Genomic DNA, 21,139 nt, shown 5'->3' on the forward strand with positions numbered 1-21,139 from the left:
AAGACTACACTTCAAGAGCTATCACAGCAGAACTGCAATTTAGCTCTGCTTCCTCAGGAAAACCTTAGAGTTCCTTCATTTGAAAGCATTACCTCGGAACAGGCATCTTTAGGGTAAGCTGGTTGTACTGGATGGTCCATTTTCCAGGCTGGAACTTCTCCAGAAAACGCTGTGCACTCTCCACAGTGCTCTAAAATGAGCAAGTGAATGCATTAAAGCAACCAGCACTGCATGAACCGCACTGGTTAACAAAGAGACCAGAAAGGTTTGCCCCGTCTCAGTTTGGGATGAAACCAAAGTGCTTTTATTAAAGCATTTGCTAATAAGCCAAAATTATATTCTGCTTACTGTTTTCTTAAAAAGAAAAAAATCCCACCATATCTATCTCCCTACCGATCTTCTAGTGTGCTGGAATTTTTTGGGTGTTCTTAAGGGTTTCTTAAGCAAAGCATGGAAACAGAGGGAGCTTGTTTATACTGTTACCCTCCTTTTTATCCAATCACCCTAATGATAGTTTCAGAATTACATCCAGAGCATTTTAAGACAGGCCCATTTTTTATGGTTTTGAGTGGCCACACTCAAAAACCCCTAAAAAAAAAAAAAACCCTAAAACTGACCAATCAAATCTCTGTTCTAGCACTGGACTAGAAGTTGTAAATCCTAACTTGATTTTACAAAAGCAAGAAGGGAGCACCAGCAGCTTTGGCAGTACGCTGATGGTCAGCAGCAACACATCCCAAAGCAAAAACAGAGGAGATAACCACAGTCTGCTCAGTACCTGCATTAACATGGCCACAGTCATAGGTCCAACACCACCAGGAACTGGGGTGATGAAAGAAGCTTTTTCCTTTGCTGAACTGTATGCCACATCTCCCACAACTCTTTTTCCGCTGGCCTTTGTGCTGTCTGGGGATTTAAGGAGAAAAGTAAGTCACACATCACATTTCACCACAGCAACAGAGGAGACAGCACTGACTGAAGCTGAAGTCTTTAATTCTGCTGGAGCAAACAAAATAGAAGCTGAGTATCCAGGAAGCTGCAAAGAAAGATAAAAAAACTAAGACAACATCACGAGATGAAGCTGTTATCATCATACTTCACTCGCAGAGTGTCAACAGCTCATGCAACACATCCTCCCATTAAGCACCATTTATCCTCAGCCAGACAGATATCCCTTCCCTGGAGGATGCAGATCTTTTCTCAGTGGCTCATGACCCACAGGACAGTTTGAATAAGACATAATCCAACAGCTGGGAAGAGGTGAGATTTGAAACATGGCTGACTTGTTCCAAACCCCCAGGTTAACATTTGCACTGTTCCATTTTGGAGAGCATATGGGCCTTACTATTGAATAAAATCACCTGCTTTTACAAAAACTGAAGGCAATTTCAATTATCACTGCTAGTTTAATGATGGACCAGTAAATATTGCAGTTCACAGAGATCAGTCTTGTCAAAACAAACTTCACAGGTGGCTTAAGAAAGCTTCAGTAGGAAAATCCTTCTCTCAGGCAATGTATTTTGCTATATCCTTCACTGCATGACTTGACAATTTAGAAGCAGACATAGTACTTTTTCCCAGTGGTAACCTTTAAACTCACCCATAAAGAGAGGAAGAGACAAAATGAATTAGTGAACTAGCACAGTCATCTAAGAAAGTCACTGATTACAGAACATAAAACCAGAAAATTTAAGTTGCTCCAGGAATGGCAGATTATCGCTTCAGATAAAGGATTCTGGGGAGCTTCTAACCAGTGTGAAAACCTGAAAATAGATTTTAATGTTGTTATACTGAAATATTATATTGCATACAATAAGCGTATGTTTGAACAGAACACAATAAATAACTTTCATATAAATCTGGTGAGGGGGAGGAGTGGAAGAGAAACCAAACTCCTCAACAGCTGATTATGTTAAAACCAAAGAGAGAACAAAAGGCAGCTCCTGCCAACATTATTTTTTAGCTGCATTGTTACTGACAATTAGCAGCTTGGATGCTTTGCTGTGTTTTAAGCAACACTACTTCTCCCTAAAGCTCAACATCACAGCTGCTAACCAGTGTTTCTGCAGCCGCTGTCAGTTTTGCTGCCTGAACTGCAGACCAGTCTGGCCTTCCACCCTAGAGACCAATTTAATTAAGGCTGCTAACGGTAAATAATGTAATTTTATTTTCTTCCAAGGTTGCCAAGCTGGCTCATCAGCCATCCTGGACAGGAAGGCTCTCGGCCCAAGAGTGAGGAAAATAAGCTGGCACTCCAAACTGCCTCATCTGTTCGACAGACGCAGAGATGAGCACGTGCCAAACAATCCCCCAGTCTCTGCTTCTGCATCTGCACCTCACGACAAGCACTGCTGAGCACAGCCTAGGAGCTGTTCAATTACCTCCAAAATATTCTTTTGAAAGAAAGCTCACACACAATACTTACCATCTCTCCCCATAATGTCACTTTCTCAATATTCATCATCCCACTCTTAAATACAAACTAGTTACAGAGAGTATCAGTGATACTATAACCATGTTGCAAAAAAGCTGCTCTCATATTCCACTCTCATGGCTCCTTGTTAGCAAGGGTTGCAAAATCCCATAGCAGGAACTTTAAGCAGAGTTGCCTCTTCCATCAGGACTCAGAGAGGGACATTCCAGGACTGCCATCTTCGGGAATATCCTCAACCTGCACTGCTTTCCCTTTCTGTACCAAAGCAACTTCTACAGGCCTGGAGTAAGGCATCCAGAGTATTTGCTGGACCAGCCCTGCAACTGCAGCAGTGAGGAGAGACAAATACAACCCAGTTTGGAAAGTAAGAGGAACTTGTCTGTTCTAGTAGAGGTTTCAGGAGATTGTTTTTTCCTCTCTGCCTACCTGAAGGAAATTCTGCTTATTGCAGTACACAAAGTCAGATGTGGCTCAAGTGTCTCTTCCAGACTCCAAACCGGCACCCTTGGAGAGTTCAGGCCACTCTCCACTCAAAAGCACAGCAGCTGCATTTCTATGTTGCTACATGGCTACAACTTGTCCTAAACTCCATCTTGGCAAGACTGCACGAGGTAATGCCCTGACATTTCAAATCAGTTTGGGATCTGCCTGGACAGGGTACCCTGACTAGCAAACCAAAGGCATACCCAGAGATTGCCATGTCCTCCAGCTGCACCTAGTTGGGTGCACTTACATCTGTGGTAAGATGTATGTGCTCTCACCCCATCACAGCTAGCAGCAATGCTCTATCTATACAGTGACTTAGCTGGAGAAGTCAGCAAGCTGGCTGCTGTTCTTTCTATAGCACTGCAATTCTCACAATTCTGGTACTCATTTCCCAAAAGATTCATCTGAAAAGATTTTGCAATGTATCAGAGGGGAAAAAAGTCAGGAGAACTCAGTAGCTTCAGAAAACCACAGGAAAGAAAAAAAAAATAAAAGGAGCCTGTAGCATCCATAATTTCAAAATGTGACAGTTTCCATGATACTCTATCAAGTCTCAATTATCAAATCTCAATGCCATTAAGTGTATTCCATGTGACACTGACTGGGCTGGGTGCACAAGAAGCTCAGATGTCAGTGCACTGCTCAAGGCAGGCTAATTGCAAAGGAACAGGGATATATCCTCAGAGATGCAGTTCACATAATGCCTAAAAAAAAGGTCATGCCATCATATATCAGAAACACAATGGGGGTTTTATTTGCAACATGGCAGTTGAGGAGACTCCAACCCATTCTGCTTCATGCACATCAGCAGTGACCCTGTGGGTTTTGGCAAATGGCCTAAATTTGGATAGCTTGGAACAAAAACATCAAGCAACAAACAGCAACAGCAGATGACTTTTTAATTTTAATTAGATAGAGGACTAATGTTTTTAAAAGCAGCCTAATGTCAACTTTGAGTAACAAGACCACTGAACAGAAATTTCTTTACATTCTGTTAAATAATGGCAACAAAATGACTGATTAATTATGAAAACTACCTTTGAAAAGCCTTGTGGGTGTAGCACAGAAAGAGTGACTAATTTTCCATATCATTCAGTATCTGTAATTTGGATTTAAAATGAGATGAAAACAGAAATTGCCAGACTGTCTGTACCATCTTTACAAGGAAGGAGCAGCTAAGTGAAACCCTACCCTAAAATCCATTATGTTAAAGCACTTTATTCTATGCCTAAGCCATTGTCACCAATACTCTTGCACAATCTGCTTTGTTTCAAGACAACAGCCATTCAAGCCTAAGAAGTAAATGCTGTGATTCAACAAATCCACAGCTACTTTAAGAGGCTGCTTGTCATTTCTGTACTTCAAAGGGAACAGTTTCATCAGATCCAACCACGAAGTAATGACAGCAAAGCCCTGTGCTCCAAAGTGACAACAGCGACAAGACTTCACTAAGTGAAGTGGGGCAAATTAAATGGATATTCTGTTGCAATATTTTGTAGGCCTCCTCTTTCTTCTATTAATCATCAGCCTCGTTGAACGCAGAATCAAAACTGCCACTGCTCTACTTTAGGAGAGTTCTTCAGACCAGTGTTTTCTTTACTTTGGCATTGTCAGAGGTTGCCAAAGACACTACTTAAGACAGACTTACAGGACAAAGAAGTTCATGTAGACCAGAGATACCAAGGAAACGGTATTCATGAACTTAGCAACTGCATTCATATACAAACACATCCCCACGTGTTAAAGTTGCCCACGTACCTGGCACATGGTTAATTCCACAGTCTATTACGATTGCACCAGGCTTGATCCATTCACCTTTTACCATTTCAGCTCTACCAGCTGCAACCACAAGGATATCAGCTTTGCCAACCTATTAAAAAAAATAATTAAAAACAACCGTGTATCACACTGGCAGTGGAAAAATGCAGAGCTGCATCTGCAGCAAGTTTGATCAGCTTCAGCTGCAGTCAAACCATGCTCACCCATTGCCATTGGAGGCATGGAAGGGCACTGTCAGCAATTAAAGGTAGCTGCAAGTTCCTTGGCAAGGACAAATTCCTGCAGCTAGAAATAATAGCCTATTTTCACACTCCCACCCCCAACTATTGCTAGTCAACACTTCACAACCTCCTCTGAACTCCTCCATGATTCCCAAGTGGATCATACAGGCTACATTTAGATAAAATTAAAGCCTTCTGAATATTCTTCTCTTCCTCCCTTCAAATATCCCTGCACATTCAGTGCTAGAAATATACCCAGTACTCATCAGACAGCAAGAACTCATCTTATTCAGCCAAGAACAACCCCTGCACAGAACTAAGCGGCACTTCACTTGTGACAGCACTGTCTTGTGCTTTTCATGTCCAACACACAACTCCAGGGGACGCTGACTGTATTTCAGCACTAATATTCATTCAGGGACTACTCAGTAAATTTGACAGATCCAGTCATGAAGCTGGTGTTAAAGACTCCGACTAAAGCTCATTGTCAGTTCCTGCACTGCTTCATTCACATTTGCTTAGGAAGCTGCTAGCCCTTGGAATTTTTTTTCCTTTAATCTTCAAGGGAGATAAACTATTTTTAAGATTTCATTAAGTATTAGCACTTCAATTTTTAATCAACTTAATGATGGTCTTACTGAACAGCAACTTAATGCCGTGAAGCATTGCAGTGTTTCTGATCTACTTTGTGAGTTATATTCAAACACTCCTACTCCCTTTTCAGCTTTAATACTTGCCTACAGAGCCTGGCAGTGCTGATGGCTCTACGAAATCCAAGTAGGTGGCAGCACAGCAAAACACTATTTCTGTCACTCTCACTGCTGAAGAGGAAAATGGTACCAACTCCCTGTCACAGAAAATCGACTGAAAAATATAAACCAACTGAGAAATCATTTGGCCTAACATTTCTCAGCCATTAGAGCAGAAGACCACCTGGTCTTCTGGTAAAAAAAAAAATCAAAACATCAAAAACATATGCTGTTTTGCCAACCCATACATGGAGATTAGGAAAGGATGATTAAAGTCTCTGCATTTGCCCAAAGACAACAAAAATAATAATTTTATTGTTATAATTAAACCCCTCTAATTAAGTGCCAAAAATAATCAAGATCCTATTCCAGCGGAAGTATTTACATAACCACACAATGAGCAGGACTGGGAAACCAATTCAGATGAAAGACACCCCAGACCTAATGACTCACAGCAGCAATACAGTGAGCAACAATAATCATGGAGCGGCAGTGGCCTGGAACAAATAACTACAGCCTGCCCTTACCTCCTCAGCCAGGGTGGAGGTCTTGGAATGGCACGTGGTGACTGTTGCGTTATTCCAGAGCAGCAGGTCATGCATGGGAGCACCCACGATCTTACTGCGACCGATCACCACGGCTCTTTTCCCTGCCACCTGGACACCTGCACCACAGAGTCAGGAGACAGCAAAAAAGAGGTCACTGTGCAGCCTAGTACACACTAACTCAGACTGCTCTGGAGTCTTGGTCAGTCTAAATCTGGCCCTGGTGCTTCAGAATACTATTTTTCTTTGCTGAGTGTGGTAGGGAATCGCAGTTGGGAGGGAGGAAGGAAAGACCATTTTAACCCAGTTCTTTTACTATCTAAGTCAGCAGAGATTAAATGTGGTATCTCAGCAGAAGTTGTGAAGCAGAGCCTTGCAATGTGTGTAATTTCTACACTTATTGAAGACTACTGCAGTCATGAATAATGTATGGAAATCTCCTTACCTGTCTGCCTGATAAGTTCCATGCATCCCTTTGGCGTACATGGAATAAAGCAGTCTCCAAGGTCTCCTCTAGAGAGTTTCCCAGCATTGATGCTACTTAAGCTGTATTTTGAAAGAATAAAGGCCAAGTAAGATTCCCAGCCTCATTGTTCAAGAGACCATTAAGAAAAAAGGTTTCTTTCTGGAGTAGCTGTCATGCTCTCCAGGGGTAAAGTCAGTTTACCCATCCACATCCTTCTCAGGTGCTACAGCATTGGTTATTTTTTCTGTGTTGATGGGTTTATCGGAGTCGAGTGGCAGCTGCACTATAAAGCCATGAACAGCTGGGTCTGTATTCAAAGAGGCAATGCACTTGAGCACCTACAACAGCAAACACCAAAAATCTAATGGCTGATGAACTGAACTACGACTGATGCAAAGGAAAAATCACAATCCTATCTTGATTTAAAGATAAAAACTTTAAGTTTATTTTTTTCACCCAAAAGTATAAACTACTTACATTTTTTATTAAAAAAAAACCAGCTCCTAAAGTCTTTAAATTTTACATGCATTGTAGTATTCTAGTTTTTTTTATTTTAAAAAAGCAAAATCTTAGCAGGTTCCAATTCTTTTTTCATGAGTTATTATCAATAGGCAAGTAGTCCTTTTATATACAATGACAGTGCAGAGATATCTTGAGCTCAACACCAAAGTTACGTATTTTTTTTATCACTGGCTGTATTACTTACATCAGCTTCTGTTGCTGTGTTTGGCAATTTTATGTGATTGGCACTGATCCCAATCTGCAAATGAGAATAACAACAAATTATCTGATTTCTGAATTGACATCCAATTGATTTGGCTAATCTCTCTATCCAGCTAAATCACAGCTGCATTCTGTCACATTTCCCAAGTTTATCTCCTGTCCCTGAGGCTTCAAGTCCTATGATTTAGAAATAACATCAAAGAAAGATCAGTGCTTTGCCCACTGAGTCTGTCCTTTAACTGTCCTCTTCACCTTTTGACATGAACAACATCAGCTTTGCTTGACAGCACACTACCTTAAAATGCCAGCAGAAATGCCAAGTATCACCTAGGGAAAAGTGCCCTCATCTGTGTTCCTGCCCTGTTATAGCATGTCATGTTCTACCTGTGACAAGCACAAGGCAACTGCAGGTACAGGACATTCAGGGAAGATAAGGACAAGGCCACAGGTCAGGAGAGACAGCACTTCAGACAAATGTAATCTGTGATGACCACACAAGAAGTGGCACCAATCCACACTGCTGTGACCAGAGCACTCCACCTGGCTCCCAGGTTACACACCTACACCACATTTTTGTAACTGAGAACTCAGGCCAACACTGCTTTCTCCAATACTGGCAAAGCTTAGACAAAACTATTGACTTGCATCTGGTTTTTCATATTCATAACTGACCAACTGTAGCAGGGTAAATGTAGTCCTGAAAGTCTAGGCATTACCTCAGCAGCAGCCTTCAGCTTCATGTTAATGTAGAGGTTTGAATCATCCCGATTTCCAACCTAAGGATGAAAAGACATTTGAATTACAGGACAGAATAGAGACCCTGAGATGGGCTTAACCCTCAGCTTCCTTGGATCTGCTTCAAGGAGACAGAGGTATGCCTGAATTACTGTAAACCACACTGATAGAAGATATAAACAGCTGGAGCTAACAGGAAAGTTCTTTCAAGTATGAAGCAGCTAAAGACAAGTTGTTTGAACTCCTGCAAAAACACCATTTGCACCTGTTGAAAAACCTTGAAAACACAGTGGTCTCCAAAGCAGAAAGTATTGCCTGCCATCTGATCTGAGGAAGTTAAATCCTTAGCTAATTAACATGATCAGCAGGTGCTGATAACATTCAATTATCTTATTAAGGCTTTCAGAAACGCTGGGCCTCTTTGATACCAAAGAATCTTTATTTTATGTACATGTGTGCTTTGATGGAGACATTTCTTCCACTGCTGTGCTGAACCTTGAGAATTTTCCTGCCAAACAAAAAAACCAAACAAAGTGATGCACAAAGAGAAAGCAATAAGTGGAACAAATACCTGCAGTCTTTGGCAGTACTGAGCGCTTACAGTACAACTGCATTTCAGGAGACCACTTGCATCATCCAGTACATTTTGTTAAAGGTAATACTCCTTCTAACCTTAAGAAAATAGGGGTCAAGTAAGGAAAAGCTGATAAGCAAGCTCTTGAATTCCTGTTCCCTGGTACTTGGGAGCCATCCCTGGTTCTCACATGGCCTACAAGCTGCAGGGCTGACTGCATTACTGCATTACCTGATCCCCCAGAATCACACTGATTCTTCCTCCTTAGGTACAGATAAAGGGGCTGTCTCCCCTGTGAAGTCTGCTGGGTTAAGGAAAAGGTTTGCTTCATACAGGGCAGAAAAGCAGATGTCAACAAACATGTTGTGTGAATAAGGAATTACTGACTACAGGACAAAAAAATAAAGATTAACTGACTTATTCTTTGAGCTCAGGGGACACCAGATACCTCCCAAGAACAGAGCACAAAATGTATGGTGTGCTACAAATAAGAAACTTCTCATTGTCCTGACTTCACTGAAAAACAGACAGCTGCAAATATCAGTATCAGGAGATGAACTCCAAGCCCAGACTCTTTGGCAGCTTACAAAAGACAGCCAAAGAGCAAACAGGTAGTAAAGGACTCTGAGACAACCCAGGATGGAATACAGGCCCACCATGAAAACAATCCAATAATGCCACAAGACAGCAATTTTTGAAGACAGTTTATGAGGTCAATAGTTCAGCAGCTTTCATCAAAGCACTACTAAATTTTTAGACCCTCCTTCCTTCCTTCTAATCATCGGCAGACAAATTTTCTGTAGAGACAATCTACTTAAAGCTACCGGAAAGGAAAACCAGGGGTAAAAAAACCAAAACACAAGCACAGATTTGTTCCTGGCATCCAAGATGAGTATGGCCTTTGTGTGCTATGGTGGTATTAGCACTGGAATCCACACACAGACACCAAAGGCTCTGCAGGAGCCCAAAATACTGAGTAAGAACAAAAGTCACTTCTCTAATCCTTTGTGGACACACAGTTCCTTCCTGTAGCATGACACTTGCTACTGCTAGTCACCCTCTGACCTAAGCACAAAGAATTTCCATTTTTTATAGCTGCAAAGGAAAAAAATTCTACCAAACACAGGTCAAACCCCTTTACTTGACGTGCTTTTACCTCTGCAAGCCTTTCTGTGTAGACTCTTAACACTTGCTCTCTTCTGAGAGATATCCAATTCAGCAACAGTATGTTGTTCCATCCCTTGCACTCAAAGTCATCTTGGCCAGAAGTAGTTTTAGTTTTATTTGGGTTCCCTCCCCTCCTCTGCCCATCTTTTCTCCATGTTTTGACATAACAGCAGACCAAATCACTTAATAAACATCTCATTTGGAGTATTTCTTGTACAAACACATCTCTGAAAGCTGCCAAACTTCAGGGCTCACTCAAATGCAGAGATTTCAAATGGAGTCTACAGGCACTGACTGCTCTTAATAGGCAAACGGCTTGATTTCACCATTTCACAAACACAACGCTCCAACAGAGAACAAGGTCTGAAGAAAGAAATAAAACAACAGAAAAACCCCCAAAAAATTTTGGACTCTGATACTTGGGAAAAAGACGTATCAGGACTGTGTTACTATCCCACAGAGAACACTGTTCCTAATAAAATGCTACCAACTACAAGGCAGCTTTGATGAAACTCACCAGCTGTGCCCTTACCACTACAAAGCAATTAATTTTCTGTAGTTGTCATTAAAGGAAACAATACCTGCAAAATGGCAAGTCCTGGTCTGAAGCCTGGAAATTTCTCAGTCATCTCAACAACTTGCTGCTTTAGTCTGTCTCTCACTTGTCTGAAGAGGGGAAAAAAATGAAAACAAATACAAGAAAGAAGTTAATCATGGGGCTGAATTCTGATACAGTGATGGAGCTGTTCTGATACAGTCAGGAGCTGTAAAGGTGACAGATGGGCATCCTGGCAAACATGAACTTATGCCTCAAGTACACAGCTCCCTTCAATCTCCAAATAAGACTGATGTCCCTAAATCACTAAGACACTCTGGAACCAGGTTCATTCAAATCTATTTAAATGATTTTATTTTTCTGAAGTCCACCTTGTGCTTCTTCACACTTTCATAGGTTACAAGGGTAAAAAAAAAAGTTCAAAATTTGGCATGGAAATTCCTGGGATTTCAAACTCATTTCTCAAAAGGAAATCCTCTTTCCACCCATGCTGCACTAAAATTACCTGAATCCCAGGGGTACCAGTTGTCACTGTCACACAAGATGTCCTGGTAAATGATTATGAATTTACAATGTTAAAATTCTGAGAAACAACCAAACAAGCAGGAGATACCCAAAGATACAGCAGGAGGAGAATGGCAGGTGGATATAGGTGAGGAAAAGTCACCAAACCCTGGTACACAGCTCAGTTCAACTGTTCAGTAAAGGCAACTTTAAGGATACAATTGTAAAAAACACTACTTTGAAACAGAGCACTGATTAGTTGTTCTAGTTCAGATGTGAACACACCCACTTTACCGTGCAATGTTTAATAATGAGTACCCAGCAGCGACATTAGCCACAGACAGCTCAAAACCCTCTCGTTACCACCCCTCCCCAGCCTTGCACTTCTTTTTCATTTCTCAACCACTCTCTGGCCTCACACACATAACCCTTCACCAGGGAAGGTGCCAGGCCCAACTGCTCTGTCTCCTCACCAGAGGCTGTCAGGGTTCCGAAAGAACTGACCAGTTCTCTCCATCTCAGGCTCATGGCACTGGAAGGGGGCTGTGGCAATGCACTGCAAATATAAGAGACACTCAAGCAAAAGCCAGGTTAAGTAAAACTTCACAGGATATGAGAGGCTTGAAAGATCTGTCCTCCATGTGATCTCCATTCTGCGTCCCATCCCCATTCTCGGAGACAAGAAGGTGCTACAACTACACTCAGCAAATCTACTCTGCACCAAACACCCTTTTGTTTAAAACACAGGTCTCCTTGTGCTCATGTACCCTCAGATTCATATCACCTGGTCTGCTACTGCCCAAGTGGAACCAGACTTCCCAGACTAGAGCAGGTGCTGTTGGCACCAGTTCATTAAAAATGTGACTAGCAAGGGTACAGGGACAGGGTACGTAGCTGATGCCAGCTGGGAGGCTGTAATTCCTGCACAGAGGGAAACTTCAGGGAAACAGCCAGTGAGGCAACTCTACGCTGCAACTACAAGCTCCAAATCAGAACTGCCAGAGGTAGGAAGACAAGGAAATGGGAACAGCACACAGCTCTCTCAACCGAGTAGCACTGATCCCAGGGGACAGCTGTGGCTGGCCCAGCTTGAAGCAGCCCTAAGGCTGTTTTAAGTCTCATCTCAGAAGGAGTCACAGCCTCCAGCTACATCCCAAATCATGCATCTCCCACTGCATCCTGAATTACATGGTCAGAGCTCTGCTGCACCTGAGGAGCAGGTTCAGAGCATTTATAGGTGTTGGCATCTGACCAAGTGGTTCAAAGTCTCTTAAGCTACACTGGAAGCAACTGTTTTCAGCCTTAAGAAACAGTAGTCCTGAGCCTTCCTTCAGCTGCCACCTCTGTAGAGGACTTGACATCAAGACTAGCTGATGAGTTCAGGAAACAGTCTCATAGAAAACATTATCCCAGCAATTCTTTGTGCTTAAGTGATAAAAATTTATCCACTGGGTAGCAAAATCCCCAGCTGTCTCTCCTTACACTCCAGCTGTAAGCCCCTAGGGAGGCACCTGAGCTGGCTCATGAGCAGCCTGGCTCTAACAAAAACACAACAATCACAAGGAGCATCAGAAACCTCCTGCATGTGACCTGTGAGTGAGGGCTGTGAGCAACTCCTCAAGGGAACTATTTCTGAGGTCTCTGGTGTTCCAGTAAAGAAAGGGCAGCACCGGTTTGTGGCCAGCGAACAAAAAGAAATGTAAACAAACATGAAATATTATAAAGGGTCCCAGTTTTAGGTATTACTTTTATTCCAATCTTCTCAGCTGAAGAGAAATGAGCCCACCCAATTTCCTCTGTGAAGCAGGGCTGTGGTGTGCTTTTACCCCCAGCAGCCACAACTATTTACACACTTACACTGCTGCCATTTTCTGTAATTACGCACTAGGTAATTACCCCTTCAGCTCCAGAAGAAAGGTAACACACACAAACATACAAACATGGTACTGTCAGTGCAATTTTCTTTAGGAGCCTTGAATCAAGAAATCACTTCTTAGACAGCCACCTAGCGTTGGGTACCACTGCTCTCCAGTGGTCACAAAAACGACATGGGCAAAAATTTGAGAGAAAATTCAAGAAAAAAAAAAGCAGAAATCATTGTTTTAACTCCATAGACTTACAAAGGACATAAAAATAATCTTTGCAAACCTGCAGCTATTGAGTTATAGAGTCTGAAAGATTCTTTTGCGGACCCCAGGCCTTCCCAAAGATAAAAGTTCATATGGATAAATCAATACCACCTTTTACCAGCTGTATGAAAATTCTTTTAAGTCTTCAAACAAAAAATTTGCATTTCTATGTGGCTGCTTCCCCAAAAGCCTTCTCTCTGACTCTAAGCCCCCTCCTGTGCCCACGTGCCCTTCTACAAACAAACTCACGCAGCAAACAAAGTCCAGGGTCCACACAGGTTAAGGACAGCACATGGCTCTAAGCATACAATGCAACAGCCAGCGCCAAAGATTACAGAACTTGTTAGCATTTCTTTCTATAGACTGCAACAGTGAGCTGAATTTAAATTTGTTAAGTGAATTTCCCAGAAATTCAAACAAAGGACAAACCACACTCCTTTAGCTCTGCTGGAAATGGAGAGAACATGGCTCATGTGTGCAGAACCCCACACCCACCTGTGGGATTATGGACAGTGCTCAGCTGGTGAGGACACACAGCACCATATTCAAGATGATACCAGGCTGTGCTTCTGTCCCTTCTGTGAGTAACAGGGTCGAGGGTCTATGCAAATAGTACCAAACACAGGACCTGGCAAACACCTCCTCAGAGACAGTGATGCTCCAGAAGATGCCTGTCCCCAAAGGGAAGGGTTTGGCTTTACTGCCTGGATCACAGATTCCCCAAGGGTTTCATAAACATGCAGCAGAACTGCTCCTGCTGCAGCTCTGCAGAAACAGCTGCATGAAGCTGACAGTCCTCCTCAGATCCTGCACCATCCTGGCCAGAGCTGCTGTCCCTCCAGGCATTCCTCCTTACAGCCTGCAGCACTGCCACTTCTCACCTCCTGTTGCTCCCATGACCATCACTATAACCTGGAAAAACAAGCTTTCCCATCTCCAAACCACCATGGCACCACATCCTAGATCAGGACAACTGCATTATCTTAAAATGCTGTGAGGGGGCTGCAAAGAAGAATGTCACGGAACATCCCACTTACATCCAAAGGCACAGAGGACTGCCTCCTGAGAGAAGTCACAGGTTGGCTCAATGAGTGGCACTTGGGAAAGACCATCTGAACACTGCTGGCAATTCAACAGATGCCTCCAGTTGCAGGAAGACATCATTTAGAGCTGGAATGAGTTCACATCTCCCACCTTCTTGTCTCATGCTCCACCACTGCATGCTCCTGGCACACTGTCATTATCACCGAGGAAAAATGCCTGCTACTTTCTACCACTTCCACACTCACAAGGTTTTTTAACCACTTTTTCAACTGTGTCAGCACAAATACATGCATGAGCTCTCTTCAGACCAGATAAATACAAAAAGACTTTTCTGCTTTTTTAGATGCTTTTTCATCCTGTCCAGAATTACAGCCCAAGGTGGGTCTGAAAGACATGCAGCAATTGAGGCACTTTGCAAATGTGGATGACTGACAACAGAACAGTTTAACACAAAGCTGAATCTTTAGAACTTAGAAGAGTTTGATATCACATTCCCATGCTGCAACATCTATAACACCAATCAGGCCTGCTTCCCAAAATCAGTATTGCATATAATACCCTACTATCAGGTGATTTAATCAGAGGAAAACATAAGAGCAATAGGTAAGGACTCAATCCACCTTTGTGGGGCTGCAAGTGCTCCAGACAATATTCTAGGCCCTATCTACAAAGGTTTGCCTTCTGAAGGAATGATATTGAGATTATCATTGCACAGAGGGGACATGGCAGACCCCACATGTTCTTTGCCTTTCCTGTAAACTGGTGCTGTTGTGCACAGATCACAGACCTGTGGCCCTGTTGTCCACCAGACAATGTTTTCTCCTCTTTTATCAACTCTTTAGAGTAGGGTCCCATTTTTTTTTTTTTTTTAAATTGTGTCTGCATAGCACTGAACATGCAGGCTTTTGCTCATATTTGGGGCCATCCAATAGCACGGGAAGCTCACTTCAACTCAGCCCATCCACAGTGTGGGACCCTTCAGTGCAAGCCTGAAATTTTGTGGGTAGGATCTGGCAAAAGAGAGCTCAGAGATCAGGGAATTTTTTCCACTTCAGACTAGATTTACCTGGAATTACAATAAGAACTCCAAAAAAACCCAAAACCATTTAAGGCCCAGACTGAAAAGGCTGAGGAGTTGATTACTGCACTATTACCTCCAGTTAGAAGTTCAGCCTGATCACCACTTTACTGAGCACTCTAAACCCAAAGCACTGCCTGGCCCATCCCTAGGGGCTGTGAGGGGTGCTGAGTCTTCCCTACCATCACAACTCATCAGCCACTCTTCCAGAGCAGAAATGTTGGTCCACTCCTGGTCCCACCAACCAATTTGGGCCAAGCCAGGGGTTTCCAAACCTGGGCTATTTCAGATGGTAAAGCCTGAACACAGCTCAGTGCAGTGCACATAAACTGTAAAGTGGAGCATTACCATGTTTTTCTCTGATTATCTCTTTAGACACAGAAACAGAGATTGTTTTTTCTTCAGGGAATATCAGCAATAAAAGAATACTGTATTTTTATTACCTTCAACCCACCTCTAAACACTGCTTCTCTTCCTCCCATTAGTCATTTATTTACAGTACTGTTATACAATAACTCATCTTTTGTAACTCACTTGCCAATGAGGCAAACTTAACTTGTAGCAAAATCTAAGGCAGAATTACTAAACAGCCACTCAGAGAAGTAGAGGAAAGCCACCCTGAGGTAACCAGCCAACTCAGATTGATGCAGAACCCATCCAATATTTAATATATTTCACAGGCTGTGCAGGCTTCTTGTTTGTACTGACAGGCAGACTTAGATGCATTTTGATGTTGATGCATTAACATGAGCACCAAATCCTACAGAGAAAACACTGTCTGCTGTGTTCTCCTTCCCATGCCCAGCCTAACCATATTTTCCATCCTCACAGGTAATACTCAAAACCACTGAAAATGTCCATTTTCCTTTGTATCATTTCTGAGCCTTCCAAAGATGTGAACTAGCTTTATCACCTCAACAAGTTTTCCTTATTTATACAGGCAAAGAAACTCTCAAAGTATTTATTTTCTTTACATGTTTCCCAAGAATAATACCAGTATCTACCTGATTTTTGTTTAAATAGCTGGTATGATTGTGAATTTGGTATTTTTTCATCTATTTTGAGGAAGGGGTGCTTGGTGGCTGGAGGAGAAAGTTCACAATACTTATGAGCTTTGATTTAAAACACACACAGAACCCCAACATTACACAGCTGGAACAATGCTTGTTTGATTCAACTCATTTGTCAATATTTGACTGACTTACAAATAAACATTTTTCTTGATTAAAGGGTAAAGTAACAAAATCCACCCCCTACAAGATAGAAACTGAAAAGGTTTGGCAGTTGCTGTAAAGTCAGGGACATTCCCTTTCTACAACAGGCAGTTCAGTTGAAAATTCCTAGAAAAACCACAAGCCTATCACTTCTGCTGCTGTCAGACTCTTGGCCTGTACTCTGGACAGTGAGAATCCTCTGGACCAGCACTTCTCTAGGGGTCTGGAAGAAAGGGACACCCGTCTCCAATTCCTCATGACTCCTTTAAGTACTCCACTAGAAAAAGGCAGAACTACCTAAGGCCCATGGGAAGCAGGTGATGCTTTTGCTATGTTGAACATAAATACAGCACAAATAAAGGTACTGAAGGACAGCTGAAAAACTGCATTATTTTTTCATTTTATGATGTCTTCAGGTCAAGCAAGATTTGATGACTTTGGAAAACAGACTTCAGCCAAACACCTTAAGAGATGTGCTGGAAGTTAATCAAAACTTTCTCCTGCATGTGCCTATTAAAAGCTCATGTTTCTTCCCAGGTATTTGAACATCACAAATGCCCTCTGAGAGCTGCTAGTTTATAGCTACTACTATAATACAGAAAACAAACAGAAATAAAAAATATTACCCCTATATCTTTACAATTAAGTAAGTAATGCAACATGCAATGCCAAGGAAGCTTAAAGTTTAAATGTGAATTATTATTGTACCCAAACTAGCATCTTTCCAGGACCTATTGCACTTCAGGGTGACCTTGTATTACAGGAAAGAAACCTACAACAGGCAAATTATGAAGTCCCACCAGCAGCAAGCATAGGCATTGCAGAGTGCACTGGCCCCAACATTGCCAAAAGGATCAGGTGGAATGAAGTATGCAAGACTGACAGACTGCAACACACAGGTGGTACTGGCTCCAAAATTATCAGGTGAAAAACATGCAAGCAGCCTTTCCTCATGGATATTCAGATTCAAGGCACATTAGGCCTGCTTTTCAGAACTGCTCCACTGCTGGTTAGAGGTAGCTGTGTCATACTCAGAGAATACCTAAGAGAAGTACTAACTGCTTTGTTGAGACTGCTTTATATCTTTTCAAATGTAACCTTTCTGTCTGAATTCCCTGATTATATCGACAGGAGATAGCCAATGAACCTATCTAACCAAACCCTGTTTCCACAGAATATAAGAGAACCGTTACACTGCATTTTCCCCAGGATTAGGGAAATTTATTTAACTTTCTGACTGAATGTGTATGCTGAGTGGCAGCAGGAAAAACAAGCAAACTAAAACACACAACACAGGCTCACCTATACCCAGGGCTTGCCAACTAAGTAAACGCTGAAAAGTACGAGAACACTTTTTCCTTCAAGGTATCTCAAATCTTTTAAACAGCTTTGGCAGGACACCTGTTAACATTCAGCTATGTATTATTCAACATGTGGATTAACTAATTTTGCTTTAAAGAGGAACAATCAATACTTATAGAGCTTGAAAACACAGGCCATACCTAAAGCACATGTTCCAAAATCCCGCTCATAAAGCATCCCAAGAGCCCAGCTTACACGCACAGAAGTTGTAGTTAGCCGGTGGCTTCACACCTGCCTGGGCTCTCATCTCATCGAAGCTGAGCAGACTCCAGGTGCTTTCTAGGGCTGCCAAAGCGACCCCACCAGAAGCACCGCTGGTTTCTGGAGAGCACTGACAGCACTTTGCATTCTCCTTAAGACTTTTAATACTGTACTTCGTCTAGTAGCTCCCTGTTTACAGCCAGGAATAAGTGAGCTTTGGCTGCAACGTAGTGAAAAAGCTTTAGGATGTCTCCCAATCTGCTTCGTCCACAGAGCCAGAGTACAAGCCCCCCCACAGCCCCATCCCGCTGCCAGCACACCCGGGGGCCGCCGGGGCACCCTCAGCACCCGGGCCACACCGCTCCCTTCCCGAAGGGCAAAAGCCCGCGGCTCCCAGACTTTTCCGCCCGAGGGATCCCGGCCGAGCGCTGCGGGCAGGGCGGGCGGCCCCGCTACGTACCCGGAGACAATCTTGCCACTGAGGATCTCGGCGGGGGCCATGGCGACGGCCGGAGAGCGGTCGAGCTGCGGGCCTGCAGAGGTAAGCACGGCGGGGCTCCGGGGCTGTCTGCGGGACGCGCTGCCCCCGCGGCCGCCCCACTCCCGCCCCACGTGGCCCCAACTTTCGGCGGCCCCGCTCCCGCCCCGCCGGCGCTGCCCCCCCCCCCCCCCCCGCCCCCCCCCGCGGGGCGGGCGGGGCGGGCGCCGCTCCGGGTCCCTCCCGCGGCCCCCTCAGCGCGGCCGGCGGGGCGGGCGCCGCTCCGGGTTCCTCCCGCGGCTCCCTCAGCGCGGCCGGCGGGGCGGGCGCCGCTCCGGGTTCCTCCCGCGGCTCCCTCAGCGCGGCCGGCGGGGCGGGCGCCGCTCCGGGTCCCTCCCGCGGCCAAATGGCGGCCTCCAAAACGCCTCCGAGGCTGCGCTCCCGGGCGTGCCCGGCCCTGCTCCACGGAGAGCGGGGCTGGTGGGAGAGGGCAGGCCCGGAGGGAGCTGAGGGGTGCTGATGCTGGGCTGTGCACAGTGAATGCGTTGGAAAATCCCACATCGGTGTAAGAATACTCCGTGTTTCTTCTCCTGTGGTTCTCTTAAGAGGCTGTGCCAAGAGCAGAAGAGTAGAATCGTAGGTTCACAGAATGGCTTGGGTTGGAAGTGGAATCTTAAAAGATCATCTAGTTTCACCCCCCAGCCATGGGCAGGGGCACCTTCCACCAGACCGGGCTGCTCCAAGCCTTGTCCAACCTGCCCTTGAACACTCGCTGGGTTGGGGCAGCAGCAGCTGCTATGGGCAACCCTTGCCAGGGCCTCACCACCCTCACAGTAAAGAATTTCTTCCCAGTATCTGAATCTATCCACTTTTCAGTTTGAAGCCGTTCTCCGTTGTCCTATTTCTACGTGCCCTTATTTGCATAAAAAATAGTAATTTTATTTTTCAGGATTTCAACACATTTGTCCAGCATAAAGTTGTCAAGCCAGTGGCTGACTAGAAAGAGGGCAGTGAAAAGGAGGCTGGGATTGTGGCCTAAATTCATAGGAGTTTTCAAGAGCGAGAAACAGGTTCATAAAAGTGGCCTCCAAGAGATACATTTGCACTAAGTAATCCCATTAAAACTGGTGAAGGTGGTAGTTTCCTGTCAGATCCATGCAGTTGTCCACATGTACTGTTACTTGCATAACCAGCGCTTTTCCTTACTCTGCAGACCAGTGCACAGTGTTTTAGGACCTTTCTTAGAGTATTGGTTGTCAGTGGTTTCCTCACACATGGCAAATGAGTGATTAGCATCCAGCCAGAGCTGGGGATGAAAAAAGCAGTTAAATATCACTGAGACAGACTTGCCCAGGCAAGATAATGCTGTGACCTAGAGAACTGTTAAGGAACTCATCAGTGTTCCCTGCTAACATCTAGCACACGGTTAGAGAACAGATCCATGACTCAAGAAACTGGTAATAAAGAGTTCTGAGGCAGAGACCTGGCAGGTGGGCATTGATGCTGGGTTGACCCTACAGTGTTAGATTGCTGTTGGGGAATAGTAGCACAACCCTGTGCCCCCAGAAACATCAGTGCTCTTACTGTTTTGAGACCTATCAACATCTCTTGCAGTACAGCAAAGAAATGGGATAATCTCACTGCAAATCACTCAGCTATGGAGAATCAGGACTGAATGCTAGAACAGCAGTGTTCCTGCTGAGAATTTGAGGCTAGAAAGGCTTGTGTGAAATGCTTTCATATAGACTTCTGCTTTACATAGAATGCATAAGTTTGGAAAAATAAAGTATCTGTTCCATAGAGTTTGCTGAGAAATCTTTCAATCCTGCTACTCCATAACTTAATCAGCTCACAAAGGGATTTGGGGAGCTCTCAGGTTTTGAGAAGAGAGAAATGCAGGTCTTGCAGCTTCCACCTAGGGCACAGAACTGTGAGGATAAAAGTATGCAGGCCCTTCTGTTTCAGGTCAGAAGCTTTAGGGTTGCTTCATTGGCATTCTAGGAAGGGATTATTAACCATACATAGTTCAAGACTCAACTGAGGATAAGTTACCTTTGTGTTTCCTTTTGTACACTAAGAAGTGACACATTTTCTGCTTTTTTCTGCTTTTTTTTTTTCTGTTGAGGGTAGAGATTGCTACCTTGAGTGATTAAATTACCTTAAGTTAACAACATGTTGTAATTGTAGGATAAAATGTCAGAAATGTCTCTTTAGGAGTGACTTGAAAAAGACAGAAAACATTGTAGTTTAAGGCTTTTATATGTTAAATAAGAAAAAACATAGGAATAAATACAACAGGCTAGAAGAAACTTCTTTTTCCCCTTCATTATGTATTCTCTGTATTTCCTGGAATGCAGCAACAGGCACTTGCAGTATTATACAGTCAAAACTAAGATTCTGCAATTGGTCAAGAGGAAGGATTTTTCTAGGCTGCTTAAAATTCTGTGCCTTAGTTGTTTCTTCTGTTGCCTTCGAGGACTGAATGAACTCTTGGAGGGAGAAATGACCCAGTGTTAAGAAAAAAAAAATCCACAAAAGATGAACTCCTTCAGCTAAGGACTGGATAAGATCACAAAAACAAATTTTGCCAAAAATAGGCCTAACACTCAGGAGTGCGGTGTAAAAATACTAGTCAGGGAAAGAAAAAAAAAAGAAAGCCCTTTTGTTTAAAATATTCAGGTGAAATATGCACTT

The 21,139-nt window shown here is 43.5% G+C and overlaps 1 protein-coding gene across 2 annotated transcripts in view; it reads right to left on the reverse strand.

Annotated features, from left to right (window-relative positions):
- Nucleotides 1-18,586, reverse strand: part of MTHFD1 (methylenetetrahydrofolate dehydrogenase, cyclohydrolase and formyltetrahydrofolate synthetase 1) — a 40,103-nt gene extending 21,517 nt beyond the window's left edge. The window contains exons 1-10 of one of the 2 annotated variants that reach the window (XM_005520060.3): nt 18,428-18,586; nt 10,461-10,545; nt 8,120-8,179; nt 7,387-7,440; nt 6,882-7,018; nt 6,660-6,760; nt 6,197-6,333; nt 4,679-4,790; nt 779-906; nt 93-190 (exon numbers count right to left, since the gene is read on the reverse strand). In XM_005520060.3, the coding sequence (XP_005520117.1) occupies nt 93-190; nt 779-906; nt 4,679-4,790; nt 6,197-6,333; nt 6,660-6,760; nt 6,882-7,018; nt 7,387-7,440; nt 8,120-8,179; nt 10,461-10,545; nt 18,428-18,468 (953 nt within the window). In that variant the 5' untranslated portion in view covers nt 18,469-18,586. Of the gene's footprint in view, nt 1-92; nt 191-778; nt 907-4,678; nt 4,791-6,196; nt 6,334-6,659; nt 6,761-6,881; nt 7,019-7,386; nt 7,441-8,119; nt 8,180-10,460; nt 10,546-17,906; nt 17,933-18,427 lie in introns of those variants that run through there. The other variant, XM_014249920.2, reaches the window with a different exon arrangement.
- Between the last annotated feature and the right edge of the window lie 2,553 nt (nt 18,587-21,139).

Source organism: Pseudopodoces humilis, chromosome 7 (genome assembly GCF_049639895.1).
Source record: "Pseudopodoces humilis isolate 2021_Gansu_Grassland_sample_001 chromosome 7, ASM4963989v1, whole genome shotgun sequence".
NCBI classification, from domain to species: Eukaryota; Metazoa; Chordata; class Aves; order Passeriformes; family Paridae; genus Pseudopodoces; species Pseudopodoces humilis.